Below are 18,564 nucleotides of genomic sequence, written 5' to 3' on the forward strand. Positions count from 1 at the left end.
TATTAATTAATTTCACTTTTTGATAATCAAAATATTAATTAGTTTAACCCTTTAATAATTAATTTAATAAATCATTTCACTTTTTAATAACTTATTCATTAATTAATTAGATTTTTTAATCATTATTTTATTAGTTGATTTTCTTTTTTATTGATATTTAATTGAATTAATTTCATTTTAATGTATCCATCTGTTAACTGAATTACCTTTTTCCCCCCAGGGACCTGAGAAATAACCAGCTGGTTGTTCTCTCCTGGAGAACATTGTGGAGATATTCTGTGCTTGGGTAAGTTACCCTCTCGTTACCTTCCATTTGCTAATGTTTAGGTATAGGGAAAATCGTGTAAAAAAAACCGATGAATTAGCATTTCTAGATTTTTTGTATTTCTAGTATTTGTTGCACTAATGACCCAGTCCATATTAGTTTTATAAAATTTTTAGATTTCAACTTTTTTTAAGTTTTTACTACTTTTTAGTCTTAGACTTCTACTTTTAAACTATTCCTGTTTATTAGACTTCTACATTTTAGAGGTTTTCCAACTTTTTAGACTTTTCCTATTTAATAAATTTCTCCTTGTATTTAGACTTCTACTTTTTAGATTTTCCTTTATTTTTAGAGTCCCCACTTTTTAGACTCCTCACACTTTTTAGATTTCTTCCAATTTGTAGACTTCTACAACTTTTTTACTTTTCTTAGTAGACTTTTGTTACTTTTTAGACTTCCACTTTTTCGACTCCCACTCTGTACACTCTTCCCACTTTTTACACTCCTCCCACTCTTTATACTACTCCCACTTTTAGACTTTTCCCTATTTTTAGGTGTCTCCCAACTTTTAGGTTCCTCCCACTTTTTAGATTTCTACAGCTTATTAGATTCCTCCCAAGTTTTAGATTTGTCCCACTTTTAGACTCCTCCCCACTTTTACTTTTGTTATTAATTAGACTTTCCCAATTTTTAGAATTTTCCCGCTTTATAGACTCCTCCTGCTTTATAGACTCCTCCCACTTTGTAGACTCCTCCCACTTTTTAGACTCCTCCCATTTTCATTTTGATATGGGCAAATCTCTAAAACCCAATACAAAACATTAACATATCAATATGTATTCCTCTTCTTCATATTTGAAATATGGTAAAACCAGGATCAACAAATTATAACTGAAGGCAGATGGTAATTACTAAGAAAGATAAAGGAAATCGTACAATAAAAAAAGAATAAGTAATGGTTTCATCTGATACCTAAAAGTATAGTTGCTTCAGTTGCTGTGTGTTATAGGATTGTCGAACTGCAAATGAGCCTTTTAAATTTGTATGTGGGAATAGGAAATGATTTATATATATATATATATATATATATATATATATATATATATATATATATATATATATATATATATATACACACACACACACACACACACACACACATATATATATATATATATATATATATATATATATATATATATATATACATATACAGATGGAAAGATGGAAAGAGCAATTCAAGACCGAATCTCAAGTGGCCAGAAAGCATTTGGCAGGCTAAGAAGAATCTGGAAAGATAGAAATATATCCATTAAGTTGAAAATTAGGCTATTAAGAGCAATAGTAATCCCCACAGTGATATACGGTGCTGAATGCTGGATACTGAAGAAGAGAGAAGAGAAAAAGTTATAAGCCTTTGAAATGAAATGTCTGAGAAGAATCTGTGGTGTAAGATGGGAGGACAGAATTACGAACGAGAGAGTGAGAGAAATGGCTGGTGTTGAGGACACAATTCTGATTAGAGTGGAAGATATTCAGAGGAGATGGTTTGGGCATGTACAGAGGATGGAACAGGACAGATGGCCAAAGATAGTGCTTCATGGTCAAGTGGCTGTAAATAGACCGAGAGGACGACCAAGAGATACATGGGTGAAAACCTTCAAGAAAGCAAATAGAGGCGAGACAATTCAGCAGCTGGCACAGATGGCATTGGATAGGAGTCTGTGGAGAGAATGGCGATATCAGATGCAGGACCCAACCCTGAGAATTCCGGACGGGATTTAGTGAGTGAGTGAGTGATATATATATATATATATATATATATATATATATATATATATATATATATATATATATATATATATATAGTATATATGTATATATACAATATATATATATATAGTATATATGTATATATACAATATATATAATATATATATATATATATATATATATATATATATATATATATATATATATATATACCGTATATATACATACATATATATATATATATATATATATATATATATATATATATATATATCTATCTATATATATATATATATGACAATCAAACCCATATTCTTAAATGTCATTTCCTACCCTAACGCTTCAAAACATGTTATACGACCGATTCAAACAAATAGTTAGAAATGATCTCCAAAGGTATTTGAATAACAAAAAGAACAAAACTCGTTTCTAATAACTTCTTCAGGTATCTCCAAGTCTCTTGCAGGTACCTATCTCACAAAACCTCCCAGAATGCACCTGTCAGCACTTCTTCGTCTCCGCCTGCAGAGATATAAGAGGAGCATTACGCATCTCTTCTAATATCCAGATATTCCCATAGGAATACGATATATTTTTTTTTCGAGTCAGCAGAGATATATAGAGGTTTTTTTTTCTTCTTGGGGATTTAGGTTTTTTTTTTTTTTGTGGGGTGGGGGGGGTGGGGGGGGGTCCTGAGATCCGTTTTGAAGGTTTGTGTTTCGTTTACATTCAGGGGGGGGGGGAATTTCTCGGTTTTACACATTCATTGTCTTTCTTCATTCTCGTTCACTTTTACTTTCACATTCTTCTGGGAATTTTCTCTAGTTCTAGTTTGTGTGTTTTTGGTGTGTATATATATATATATATATATATATATATATATATATATATATATATATATGTACATATAGTATATATATATATATATATATATATATATATATATATATATGTGTGTGTACATATACATATTACATATATATATATATATATATATATATATATATATATATGTACATATACATATTTCATATATATATATATATATATATACATATATATATATATATATATATATATATATATATATATATATATATATATATGTATATATATGTATATGTACATATACATATGTATATAATTCTTATATATGTACATATACATATATTCATGTATATGTACATAGTAAATATATATATATATATATATATATATATATATATATATATATATATATATATATATATATATATATATATATATATATATATATATATATCGACACTCCTTGAAAAAAAAATCCACTCCTCAAATCCAAAGATAACACTTCGCCTCTCTCCCCTACAGCGAACACCTCCGTCACCTGAACGTCTCCGGGAACCCGCTGAACTTCCAGGACTGCCAGAACACCTGGCTGATCCCCTGGAAGACCCGCTCCTGGACGCGCGGGAAGTCCTGGTTGGAGGAACTCTTGAGGGACGACGAAGGGAAGGAGGAAGAAGATAATAACGATAGTGACGAAGGCGTAGCCGACGTTGCTGGTCTGTGGGAGGAGCACAGAATTGGAAAACGATCTGTCAACCTGACGAGGGATACTTTGGCTAACGATGAATGTTTTGATTTGATTACTTCTTCTTCTTCGACTTCGTCTGCATCTTCGACTTCGTCTTCCGGATGCTGTGAGTAGATTCATTTTAATGTTATTATTATTATGATTATGATTATTATTATTATTAGTAGTAGTAGTAGTAGTAATAGTAATAGTAGTAATAGTATTAGTAGTAGTAGTAGTAGTAGTTCTCCAATGTAGAAAAATAGGATTTAAATATTTCTTAATAATTTGGATAGTAAAGCTCAATTGTATCGTTCCCTTCAGTTGTATCCCAGTCCTGCAGATATTAATTTTTTCAATATATTGTTATTGTATTTCCCTATTATTTTCTTACTTTTAAGTGTGCATATATATATATATATATATATATATATATATATATATATATATATATATATATATATATATATATATATATATATACATATATGTATATATATATATATATATATATATATATATATATATATATATATATATAAGGTAGTCCACATTAGGAATATTAGAAGATAATGTGTATATGTAGAAATACTCAACATTTTCCTCCGCCACTGGATATCTTAAAGCGTTCATTTTAAGAAGAGGTCCAGTGGCAGACAAAATTGTTGAGCATTTCTACATATGCATGTTACAGTATATTTTAATTTTCCTTATGTGGACTACCATATATTAAGTTATCTTCGTGCTAAGGAATATTACATCTGTTATGTGTGTGTATATATATATATATATATATATATATATATATATATATATATATATATATATATATATATATATATATATGTCCCATGCTTGACGGATAATGAGACGTCGGAATATGGGTTTTCTTCATTTATTACAAAGGGTTCGTAAGTACACGAGAGCGTTGTTTACTTGAGCGCACAAAGGCAACCAAACTCCCTTCGCTATCAAAATGCAATCTTGCAACAACAACATGCTGATTTATAGGTTTTTGTGGAATACTCATGATTATAGAGTTCATTTACCTTGACGTACAACTCATATCTACATACAAGAATTGGGACACACACACACACACACACACATATATATATATATATATATATATATATATATATATATATATATATATATATAGATAGATAGATAGATAGATAGATAGGTAAATAAGCCTTCAAATTTCCGCATTAACTATCACAGTTCAATTCAGGTCTGTCCCTTCCTTCCTGCTCGTAGGCCTTGTCTCCTAAACCAATACTAATACGATTCTGTATTATACAAAGAGGTATTATCTAAAATCATAAATCCCTTGAAAGATATTGGCTCATTGATCAAGAAATCATAAGGACGAGAACAGTTTGCGACCGAAGCTACGTTTCCTTTAAGGTATGATAATGACCAGAGACTCGGTCTCGGTAGAAAAAAAGGTACCGAGGACTCTTTGGTCCTAGGTGTAAATGACATGGGGACTCACCTGAACGTCAGGCTGGAAAGCCCAACCACAGCAGCGGCCTTCCCAGTAAATAGCTTAAACTTACGGTCCCAGGCTGGGATCGATCTGATGCCATGCGAATGCTTGGCGAAGACGATACCACTGTACTAGCCCGGAGGCTGTAAAGTTTTGACCTTTTTAATGGATGATATTTTGGAGGTCGACCTAAAATAATCTTGCCAATAGAGCACTTTTTCTCTTAGGAAAATATATTGGAATGGGATTATTAACATAGCCTTTCGAGTGGGTAGCCTATACCTTAATACGGTGAAAGAGTTTGTGTATGGCTATGATCAGCAAAGCTCTACTAGTCAGGGCCACCCATACTAGGTTGGTTTGCTGTGAGCGATCAGACAAATATCCCCCCCCCCCCATTACTAATCTGCAGTGGCCAGCGTGGTGATTAAAACTGGACAAACCACAGGCATGAATAAGGACATGTCCGTGGCATTTGTTCTGCAGTGTACTAGAAACGCCTGCATTTGTTGTTGTTGTTGTTGATTATTAACATTATTGTACTTTTAAAAGCTCGTTTTTTCGAAAAATATTAAGACGATTGATAGATTTTGCTTGACATTTCCAATAACGGAAACACATTTGATGATTTAACAAAAATCATTGGACTTTTTCGCTTAAGAAAATGTATTGATGCGTGATTCTTAACATTGTACTTTTTAATTGATGAGTGATAACTTTTTGCTTTATATTTTCATTAATAGAAACATATTTGCTGATTCAACAAAAACATGAATTCGAGAAACTGCATTCTTTTTAAGATTGCGAAAAATATCACAGTAAACTAATATCGTGTTTTTCAGATTTTTCTATGAGGTATTATTTTGAGACTTACATCAAGCCTTTTCTTTTCTTTTATATCATGAGATACTTTAGCTATGGTAAGCAACTCTTCTAGTGCCTTGTGGAGCCCAGTTGAAAGTTTGGTGAACTAATCTCTCTTGGGGAGTCCGAAGAGCTTGCCCAAACCATCTCCATCTACCCCTCTCCATGATTTCATCCGCACATGGTACTCGAGTAATCTCTCATATAGTTACATTTACATCAATATTTCACATATGATTTCAGTATTCCAAAATCTTTAGATATTGCTAAGTAAAATCACATACTGTTCTTAAAATATTTTATTTTTCCTTGTTTCCTTTCCTCACTGGGCTATTTTCCCTGTTGGGGCCCTTGGTCTTATAGCATCCTGCTTTTCCAAGTAGGGCTGTGGCTTAGCAAATAATAATAATAATAATAATAATAATAATAATAATAATAATAATAATAATGATAATAATAATAATAATAAAAAAAGATTTTCAGCAATACATCTAAAAGAAAACTTGACATTCATTATTTCCTATTTTACTTCCCAACCTCTTCCTGACCACAAGATAACATCGTTAACTAGAGGAGCATTCAATAGAGTGCATACCTCCACCGCAGCATCTTATTTATCAACCTTTTGCTTGACCTTGATCTTTGACCTTAACATGTATTAATGGACGTGGATTTTCATACACTCAAATAGGCACCAAGTTTGAAGTCTCTGTGACAACGATGTCCAAACTTATGGCTGATTACGCGAATAATTGAACATTTTGCCTGATCGTGACCTTGAACTTTGACCTTGACCTTCCAAAATTTAATCATATCCAGATTTTTACATAACAGTTAATCCTTTACTCTGCGATTAAAATTGTGGTCTGGAAGATGATCACCAACAAACACACACACAAACAGGGGCGAATACATAACCTCCTTCCAACTTCGTTGGCGGAGGTAAATATCATTTTGCTCTTTACTTACTTTACTTTACTTAGACGGCTGGAGGAGAACCTAACCCTTTACAGGACCTCCACTGTCGTTTTACCTTGTTCGTTCAGAGTATTTAACGTTTCATATCATGTATTGATCATTTACTGTTAAATCGACACTATTATACGACTCATGAAATAAGAGTCTTCAGTTTTCCCTTGAAAGCCTTAAAATCTTCATTTTAAGATTTGAGTAACTTTTATGAAAAATAAGTCCGACACCCCCGCCAGACCTACCTTCTCTCGGTATGTGAAAGAAGGTGTGTGTGTGTGTGTGTGGTGGGGGGGGGGGGGGTTTCAGTATAGTGATCTTTCCCTTGTCCAGGTTATTTAACCATGTTTCAGATAATGTTAGTATATCTAGATATTTCTCGTTTATCAATTCTCGAATTTGAACAGTCTTATTACCTACAGATTGTATATTTACATAGCCACAGTTTATGACATCCTTAGTAACCATGATCAGTATTTTCTGCAATTCTTTTCAATTGCAAGTCATAAGCTTTGCAGTCTCTAGAATTTACTATGTGGTCACTTGGTTTGTTTAACTTTATACACCTTGACACTTGCAAATTACACTCCTTGGTGGAATGTTTTCCTGAACATTTCCCCCAGACTTTATCATCATTCTTAGATTTGCAATCTTTTTCAAAAAGTCCTCCTTTATTTTTTTCTATTTTTGTATTCTGGTGGGAATTTATGAAATATGCATGCCGGAGTATATTCCCTTATTCATAGAATTTATCTTAACCAGCCGACCGAAAACGGATTAGGAAAAGATTTTCGAATTTGAATTTTGGAAAGAAATTGTAAAATCCAGAGACCAGCAAATACACTTTCTACCTTTAGATTCTCCCCTTAGACAAAAAGGCTAGCAGTCCTGGTCAGTTGGGCTGGTAGTTTTTATTTATTTATTTTTTTTTTATGTAATAAAAAGCTTCATCAAAGAGTCTGTTATACACACCAGAAATCCAACGAAGGAAAATAAGAATGTATAATATTCATTGAATGTTGGTATGTTGGGTAAAGAAAATTTCATCAAATATAAAGGGTTTTCTTCATTTGAGAAGTCAATGCAGTAAAATATAATGATTTTTTTCTAGGGTAAATTCATCATTTAAGTTACTAGTGTACGCGACCCGTCATAAATGAGGGCTGAATAATTGGATAGATATGCACACACAGATTCTACCCTTCCCAGCCCCTCCCCCTTTCCAACTCCATATATATATATATATATATATATATATATATATATATATATATATATATATATATATATATATATATATATATATATATATATATATATATATGTTTATATAAAGTATATATATATATATATATATATATATATATATATATTTATACTATATATATATATATATATATATATACATATATATATATATATATATATATATATATATATATATATATATATATATATATATGTATATATATATCTACTTGCTCTTTATTATATAGGGTACATATGGCCTCTAAAATCTACCGCATTAAAAGCAATATTGTATAAATAATAAGAATAAATTCATATTGCATTGTGCAATATCTAACAGTGCCAGGTATAAACATACATTAATTCTTTGTATTTATGGTGGCCCGACAGTTTAGCAGAAGCTCTCTCTCTCTCTCTCTCTCTCTCTCTCATCATGCCATATCTAGTAATCATAAGCGCAAGAAAACACTCATGCATTAAACTGTACAACTCTTGGTTCATGTTTGGCAGGTTCAAACAATCCAGATCTATCTATCTATCTATCTATCCATCTATCTATCTATCTATCTATCTATCTATATATATATATATATATATATATATATATATATATATATATACAGTATACAGTATATATATATATATATATATATATATATATATATATATATATATATATATATATTAATCCCCTTTGTTTTTAGTGAGAGTGAGACTGCAGGCATCACACCCTCAATTTCCACTCTAACGTATAGGGTACTAATTTTCAACCGGTTTCAACTGGTAGCCCGTAAGCCGGGAGCGATCCACGACCTTAACAAACGGAAGCTAAGTGCTATACCACTCAGTCACGTTTCCAAACTGGCTGATTGCTTTTCCGAAAGGCAGTTGATTGGAACACCAATTCTTTATATTACACACTTCTATATAGACATATATAAAAATAAATAGATATGTAAAATCAGAATAGACCAAACACATTTGGCATTTTTTGCCATTATTATTATTATTATTATTATTATTATTATTATTATTATTATTATTATCATTATTATTATTAGCCAAGGTAATTGAGAAAGCAGGATACTACAAGCCCAAGGACACCAACAAGGAAATCAGCCCAATGAGGATAGAAAACGCAGAAATAACGAATAGATTACATAGGAGAAGTCCACCAGAACGCTAGACAGGGACGTTTTCAGTAGGTTGATTCAACCTATGAATTGGGAAGATCATTTCACAATATAGTCACAGTTGGACTAAAGAGATTGATTATTGTCAGGTGGTAGCCATCATTAGATAAGAACTACTTAAAAAAGAATTTCCAAAATTTATATTTTCAGTTGCATGTGCCAAGGATAACTCATAGAATCCCTTTCAACTTTTTTTCTAAAATCTAGTGCCGTTTTTTATCTATTGGGAGAGCTTTTCAAAATGGCTTCCAAATATACTGAAAAAAAATGCATAAAACACCAATACTAAGGAAGTAAAACCATAAGGGACCAATAGGAATGGCACTAGAAATAGAGAAAGAAACGGAATATTACGTTATCTTCGACAACAGCGCAAAATATGAATCAAACGAAGAATATAATTGATTACGACGTTGAAAAACTACGCGTGACAGAAAGGGACATATAGGAGTGGCACTAAAAATAGAGAAAGAAACGGAATATTGCGTTATCTTTGACAACGGCACTTCCAGATTGATTATACAAAAGGCCAGGAATTACAAGGAAGACGAAAAGCGTTCGTCCACAATTTCGACTAACTTCTCTCAATTCCAGACGCCAATGAATGTCATTCAGATGACTGGGGGCCGACGAAAGTAGCAGCATCACAGAATCTCTGGAATAGAAGATGTCCATGTCTTGGAAAGGGGAATACAAATAGTTCTTCCATTGTCGTAACTTCTCTAAATGCTTTTGAGAGGAAAGTTGAAGCTAAGGGTGCTCGAGAAAATACAGTAGTATACAAAATTTCCTTCACAAAACAGGATACAGGTTTATTGGAAGTGAAGAAACGCCACATTTTGAAGAGGAGTTTGAAACGTACGAATAAAGGTAAACTTAAACCCAGCCACTGAAGGGGGGGGGGGGGGGGGGGCTGGTAAGCCAGCCACAACTTGGTGCCGGTCCCAAGCCCGGGTAAATGGGGAGGGTTGGCAACAGCAAAGGCATCCAACCATGAAAAATTTTTCAAAACGAATATGGACAGTGAATATTATCAGAATAAGATTAAGTCTAGATGGAGAAAGTTGGCCAGAAACATCAACCCCACATAGAAGTAGGAAAAGATGCAGACAAAGAAGAAAGAAGAATAAAGGTAAACTTAGCTCGATTCACATGAGAGGATTTGATACCGCGCGATTTTGTTCGCGCGGAATAGAAATCATTGAAGTTCAACGAGGCACTTCACACGCTGACTGCTCGGAAGAATTTCCGAGCGGCAGGATTTACTAGCAGCGTGAACTGCTAACCCTCGCGGTTCCGGTGTAGTAGCTTACAGAAAAATTTGAGGCAGCTCGGGGGAAAATCCTCTTCTGTGAAGATATGCCCTCTAACGAGCGGAAATATTTCCACACGGAAAAATACGCTTGTGTGACGCAAGCCTTCAAAAGGTCGCATATGAATGGCAGAGACAAGGACATGACAATACCTAGAGTGATACCATACATACATAATATGATCCGCACCCAAGGACTCTATCCATCAAGCTAAGACCAGGAAGGACCAATCAGAGGACAGACCTATAGGCTTCCATAAACTCCCAATCCCTAGCTCACAAGGATGATGAGGTTGCAGACACTATTTGAAACTATCGAGTTTTACGTAGCAAGATCCCGTGCTAGCGTAAAGGCCATCTTAACCAAAACCGACCAACTTAAGTCAATTTTTTTTAGCGCGGCAGATTTGCTACGACTCGCAGGGGGGCACTTTTAGCTCGGAAAAGTTTCCTGATCGCTGATTGGTTGGACAAGATAATTCTAACCAATCAGCGATCAGGAAACTTTTCCGCGCTAAAAGGGCACCTCTGCGATTCGGTGCAAATGCGTCTCATTAAAAGAAATTGACTATAGAATAGCAGAGTCATGTAAAGAGATCATCTACTAAGGGAGAGGGACGGAGGGATGAATAGTCACGTGACCCAAGAGGATGAAAACTTGAATCACTATCGCTAAGAGTCTGAGAAGTAAAAAGAACTGCCATATTGGATGCAGGGCCAGGTAAAGCGTGAATTGTATATTGTTCATTATCCTTCTTAACTGGTGCATTGTGGGACTCATTTTCTTCATAGAGCATTGTGGGTAAAAGGAACCTGTTCCGTGTGACGTGCAAAGAAGCTTTCTATAACCAAGGGATTATCTCAGAATGAAGATGCAACTGTTGTTAATGCAAGCTCAGATGTAATAAAAGAAAATTTGAATTCTCTCTCTCTCTCTCTCTCTCTCTCTCTCTCTCTCTCTCTCTCTCTAACCTCAGAGCGCAATAGGAAGTATGTACAGATCCCAAACTCTATGACTAGCGTTCGATCCCCGAACTTTGAAACTCCTGTATTGCTATGTTAACCAAAGCTGGTAGACTGTTGAGAGAGAGAGAGAGAGAGAGAGAGAGAGAGAGAGAGAGAGAGAGAGAGAGAGAGAGAGAGAAGATGCTCAAGTATGCAGTATTCTATTGAAATGTACATGATACGGGAAGGTTGAGCAACTGTGAAAGGGAATACTCTCTCTCTCTCTCTCTCTCTCTCTCTCTCTCTCTCTCTCTCTCTCTCTCTCTCTCTCCTCTCTCTCTCTCTCTCTCGTTTCATCAAAGATCGCTGATGAAATGTATCATTCTCCCTCCATAACATATTTGATATCTTACATTCCTTTCATGACTCAAAATTAATGTCGAATGTTTCTTGTATTTCACGTAATTCCTAATTATGTCTAATTCTTAGACTGGATTCTTTAAGATCAACTTTATAACCGTAGGAAAATCAAAGAAAAATTTACTCGCTTTTCCTGTGAGATTTCCAGGAATCTTCATTTGCATATCAATAGCAGTTTGCTTCCAGTATTTTTTGCATGAAAGAATATTCTCATGCATTGAGCGATTTTCGCATCGTAAGGTCTCAGCATTGGACATTTTGGGGGAATATTTTCTAACAGGAGATGCGTCTAACCATCTTTCTTCTACTTGCTTTTGCCTCAGGGAATCAACAATAACTTATTTCCTTATTTCCTTTCCTCACTGGGCTATTTTTTGGTGTTGGAGCCCCTGGTCTTATAGCATCCTGGTTTTCCAAATATGGTTGTAGCCTAGCAATTAATAATAATAATAATAATAATAATAATAATAATAATAATAATAATAATAATAATAATAATACCTTGCCTTAAATAGGTTAATATTATTAGCCAATGTATGTATTCACAGTTTTTTATCTTGCCATAAATGGGTTAGGCTATTTTGAAGAGAAAATGTCAATATTTTCATTTTATATCCAATGAAAAGGTCTTCCAGCCCAATATAAAAGAAATATCAAGCTGTCACCTACGAACTTTATTATAAACCTCGTGCTGTGCTGAAGGTTATAATTCTCTCAACAATAAAAAAAAAAAAAAAATTCTGAAGAAAAGAAAAAATTCAATATTGTGTTGACGTTAAAATGTCTTTACTTAAAGAAAAAAAAAGAATGAAAAAAATGAGATACCTCGTTGAATCGTCCTCTGCAATGCTCCCCAATAACTTGATTATGATCCTTATGTCAGGTACACGTAAAGCCTAAATGCTCTCTGCAATACAGGAAAGCAAAAGGGGGAGTTGTGTTGCGGGTAAATTGTTCGTAAACATGTTTTGGAACATGGTGCGAGTTTAGTCCGCAGATTTCATCGAATTGACCTTACAAAGGGGCCAATTCTGATAGAGGTTTATAAGGCTGTTTTCTGTTCTAGGGGTTAAAGGTTTAAAGGTCTCTCGTGAATGGCAGAGGCGAGGGACAGTGACATTGCCCTAGCAATCAGGACAATGCCCTAGAGACTGACCATATATTATATGTTCAGCGCCCAAGCCTCCTCTCCACCCAAGCTAGGATCAGGGAGGGCCAGGCAGTGGCTGCTGATGACTCAGCAGATAGACCTATAGGCTCCCCCAAACCCCCCAACCTTAGCTCACAAGGATGGTAATGTTGCAGACACTAATGGCACTAACGAGTCTGAGCGGGGCTCGAACCCACGACTGGCAAACACTAGGCAGAGACGTTACCAATCAGGCCACAGCAATGATTTTTTCTGTTGGCTGTGTTGAAAATCAGTTGTTAAGAATAATGAGAGTAATTTTAGTCTTCTGGAAGCGTATTAAACGTTATGGATGCTACCCCAACAAAGATCTGTCTATAATTCTAGTCATCTGGAAACATTGTAAACGTTCTAGATGTCGTCTGAACAAAGAGAGAGAGAGAGAGAGAGAGAGAGAGAGAGAGAGGAGAGAGAGAGAGAGAGAGAGAGAGGAGAGAGAGAGAGGGGGGGGAAATAATTATGAAAAATTAAAAACAGATTGGGGATGCCATATCAACTATTTACAGAGAGAGAGAGAGAGAGAGAGAGAGAGAGAGAGAGAGAGAGAGAGAGAGAGAGAGAGAGAGAGAGAGGAGTGAAATAATTATGAAAAATTAAAAACAGATTGGGGAAGCCATATCAACTATTTACACACACACAGAGAGAGAGAGAGAGAGAGGAGAGAGAGAGAGAGAGAGAGAGAGAGAGAGAGAGAGAGAGAGAGAGAGAGAGAGTTTTAGACTGAAATGAGATTTTGAATAAACAGATTCCTTAAAGTAAAACCTTTTATGTTGTTCGAATATTCTTGCTAGAAATCTAGTTGGACTCTAGCCTGGTCTCTTATACCTGGATCTCTTAAGAGATAGTTATATATTTTATAAATATATCGAAATATTATTAATATCTACAATTACTTCTTAGAAGACGTATTTCAGAGATATCCGATGAAAGGTTTTAATACCTGGAATATTCTTCTACGTCAAAATGTAAATTTTAAATAAGGAACTTATTCACTTTCTTGTAGTACTTAAGTATTTCCATTGACTTACAGTCTCCGTTAAACATTCACCTGTTGATATTCAATGAGGTAAACCTTTCCAGAAATTTTTTAGATTACCTCTGCCAACAAGGTTGGAAGGAGGCCATGTTTTCGCCCCTGATTGTATTTGTTTGAGAACAGCTTCCTGGTCACAATTTTAATCATAGAGTGATGAACCTTGCAGGGATTAACTGTTATGTAAAAATCTGGAAATGATTAAATTTTAGAATGTCAAGGTTACAGTCAATTAAAATGTCCAATTCACGTAATCAGCCATAAGTTTGGACATCGTTGTCACAGAGACTTCAAATTTGGTTCATATTTGAGTGTATGAAAATCCAATCCAATTAATACATGTTAAGGTCAAAGGTCAAGATCGAGCAAAAAGTTGAGAAATAAGCTGCCGCGACGGAGGTCTGCGCTCTCCAGAGTGCCCCTCTAGTTTCTCCAACTAATTTCTCCAAAATATCATAGAATTTTTTCCTGCATGTCTTTTCTTTCTTTATTGAACATCGACAATATCTGGTGATTATAAAAGAGCGAAACCCTGTTAGTAGTTTTTGAAACTCATTTCTCCAAAATATCACAGAATTCTTTCTTTTTACCTCCGCCAGTGAAGTTGGGAGGAGATTATGTTTTCGCCGCTGTTTGTCCTTTAGTTATTTCTTTGTTTGCGAACAACTTCCTGGCCACAATTTTACTCATAGAGTAGGGACATTTGGAGGGATTAATTGTTAGCTTGAGACGTGGAAGTGATTCAATTATGAAAGTCCTAGGTCAAAGGTCAAAGTCTAGGTCGAGCGAAAGGTCGACCGAATTAACCACATGGTTCTCACACAGACTTCAAATATGCCTACTGTCTGAATTGATTCTGGGAAAGGCAAGCTGGTTTCGATAAAATAAGCTCCCGTGCCGGAGGTCTGCGCTCTCAGAGTGCTGCTTTTCTAGTTACCTCCGCCAACGAATTTGGAAGGAGGTTATATTTTACCCCCTGTTTGTGTGTGTGTTTGTTTGTGAACAGCTTCCTTGCCACAATTTCAATCGAAATGAAACTAGTAGGGATTAATTGTTAAGTAAAAGTCTGGAAATTATTAATTTTTATAAGGTCAAGGTCACGGTCGAGCAAAAGGTCGAGAAATAATCTGCTGCGGCGGAGGTTTGCACTCTCGGGGTGCTTTTACAGTATGTAAATGTTTCTCTGTTTGTCCACAACACAGGATTGAAAATATGTACTCACGAAAACGAAACTCGGGTCAACACTGTTAAGAATTTGCATTAAAAATACCGTAAATGCCTGGCAACATTTATTCCAGGATTTATAATTTTTTTTAAAACGGATATAATGACATAAATGAGTGATATTACAGTCACCAACCCGTAAAGGATAATAACAAAGTACGGTAAAATTACGGTCGCCTGTATTTTACTGAAATACGGCTGAGAACAGTATATTTTTACGGAGAATTTCCGATTAAAATTACGGTTTTTTTTAACATTGTTGTCAACACTCTTCGAGTGTCAAGATACGAGAAGGTGGAAATATCATAACGTCACATATATTAACGCTCGTGAAATATTTTAAATTACGGTCACCTATATTTTACTGAAATACGACTGAGAACTATATTTTTACGGAGAATTTTCGATTAAAATTACGGTTTTTTTAAGACACAAAAAGGTGGAAATATCATAACGTCACACATTTTAAGGCTCGTGAAATATCTTCTTCTTTTCTCACAAGTGAAATTCTGATCTTCAAACTATTTCAATAAACAAGGCTCTTGTGATGTTTGCTGTCGACAACTCGAATACTTTATTAACTTTCGTGTCGACCTTTTCTGAGAAGTTGCACGCTCGACTCAGACTTGAAACTTATTTCAAATTGAAATTTCTGGACAACTTCTATAGAACACCGAACGGAAAAAAACTCAAAATATGTTTTGGGTTTTTTTTATTAATCGAAATGACGCCATGCAGGTAAACTTAAGAGGATTTTTGGTTTTTTGATTTTCTGGTTTAGGGGTAATGTCTTTTTTGTGATAATTTTTTTATATCAAATTAATGAAATATTTCTTCTATATAATAAAGAGCTAGTGTCTGGTTATATATATACATATATATATATATATATATATATATATATATATATATATATATATATATATATATATATATATATATATATGTATATAATCAGTTACTTACTCTTTATTATATAGGAAAAATATTTCAGTAATTTGATATCAAAATTTATAAAAAAGAAATATATATATATATATATATTTATATATATATATATATAAATGTATATATATATGTATATATATATATATATATATATATATATATATATATATATATATATATATAATATTACTTCTGTAAGAGGGTGCATCCCGAGAGGTATACTCGGAAACCATAATCTCCAACAAATTGCCTAACCAGTGGATTGTAGGTACAGTAGTAAGGGGGGGGGGGAGGGTAGAAACAAGGTGTGTGCGTTTGTATGGGTATATATCTATCCTAATATTTAGATGTCATTTTGACGGCGCGGGTACACTAGTTAAAAATAAACGCCATGCTTAATGCTCTATTTTCTATATATTTAATAAGTATGAAATAACAAACAATAAATTAATAATCAAATTCTAGCTCCTATCGAAACTTACCATCCAATACAATACACAAAACTTTATGCAACCAAATACAATCAAATCAAAGAATACAGCCTCCTGGCCAGTACAGTGGTAACGTGTTCGCCTAGCATTCGCATGGCAGCAGATCGATCCCAGCCTGGAACCGTGAGTTGAAGCTGTTTACTGGGGAAGGATACCACTGTGTCCTGGCAAGGGGTGAGGCTTGCCTAGCTGACGTTCTGGTGAGTAGTAGGTTGGCCAGGACACCAGCCACCCGTTGAGGTACTACAGCTCGAGAGTTATGGGGTCTCTTGACTTGCCAGAAAGTACCACATTGGATCCTTTTCTCTGGTTACGGTTAATTTTCCCTTTACCTACACACATGCACAATGAATAGTCTGGCCTATTCTTTACAGATTCTCCTCTGTCCTCATACACCTGACAACACTGATATTACCAAACAATTCTTCTTTACCCAAGTGGTTAACTACTGCACTTTAAATGTTCAGTAGCCACCCTCCTCTTGTTAAGGGTAGAAGAGACACTTTAGCTATGGTAAGCAGCTCTTCTAGGAGAAGGACACTCCAAAATCAAACCATTGTTCTCTAGTCTTGGTTAGTGCCATAGCCTTTGTACCGTGGTCTTCCAGTATTTTGGGTTAGAGTTCTCTTTCTTGAAGGTAAACTCGGGAACGGTGTTCTGTCTTGTTTCTTTTCCTCTTGTTTTATTAAAGTTTTTATAGTTTATATAGGCTATTTATTTTAATGTTGCTACTCTTCTTAAAAATTTTATTTTTCCTTGTTTCCTTTCCTCACTTGGCTATTTTCCCTGTTGGAGCCCCTAGGCTTATAACATGCTGATTTTCCAACTAAGGCTGTAGCTTAGCAAGTAATAATGATAATAATAATATTTATTCTTATGAAACTGAAACTGAAACCAGATAATTGTACCTTTACCTTTTACAATCATTATCTCTCGTTCCCAACAGATTTGTGTCCCGCTAACCTGACTGTCATCGAAGGGAACAATGAAACAGGTGTCGGGCAATGTCACTACACGCTCGTCAGGTGTTCAGCCAGGGGGAACCCTCTTCCACAGGTAAGGGGGTTTTGGTGTTTTGCATGTTCCGTTGTTCCTTTGTTCCATTCACAAAAGGTTATTGTTTTTATGTTTTGCTTTTACGTCCCTAGAATATGAAGGTTGAAATCGAGGTTTAATTATTTATATATATATATATATATATATATATATATATATATATATATATATATATATATATATATATATATATATATATCACAAGCACACGTGATTTCAATCAATGTAAACATCACCCACGATTGGCATTTAATACCGAATTCTATCTTGGGAATATATATCCACTTGGAATTCATTTTATGGTAACAGCTTCTGGCCGGGTGGAGATTCGAACCCCCACCTGTGGGCCGGAAATCATGGCCAGCAACGGCTCTACCGACTGAGCTCTCAAGAGATAGCTCAGTCGGTAGAGCCGTTGCGGGCATGGTTTCCGGCCCACAGGTGGGGGTTCGAATCTCCACCCGGACAGAAGCTGTTACCATAAAATGAATTCCAAGTGGATATATATTCCCAAGATAGAATTCGGTATTAAATGCCATTCGTGGGTGATATATATATATATATATATATATATATATATATATATA

At 34.5% G+C, this 18,564-nt stretch overlaps 1 protein-coding gene across 1 annotated transcript in view; it reads left to right on the plus strand.

The window, feature by feature from the left end:
• LOC137633090 (NT-3 growth factor receptor-like) overlaps positions 1-18,564 on the plus strand; it is a 165,143-nt gene that overhangs the window by 56,724 nt on the left and 89,855 nt on the right. Inside the window, exons 5-7 of the mRNA XM_068365251.1 lie at positions 221-286; positions 3,389-3,720; positions 17,868-17,977. Of these exons, the coding sequence (XP_068221352.1) occupies positions 221-286; positions 3,389-3,720; positions 17,868-17,977 (508 nt within the window). The remainder of the gene's footprint in view (positions 1-220; positions 287-3,388; positions 3,721-17,867; positions 17,978-18,564) is intronic.

The sequence above is a fragment of the Palaemon carinicauda genome, chromosome 42, assembly GCF_036898095.1.
Source record: "Palaemon carinicauda isolate YSFRI2023 chromosome 42, ASM3689809v2, whole genome shotgun sequence".
Lineage (NCBI taxonomy): Eukaryota > Metazoa > Arthropoda > Malacostraca > Decapoda > Palaemonidae > Palaemon > Palaemon carinicauda.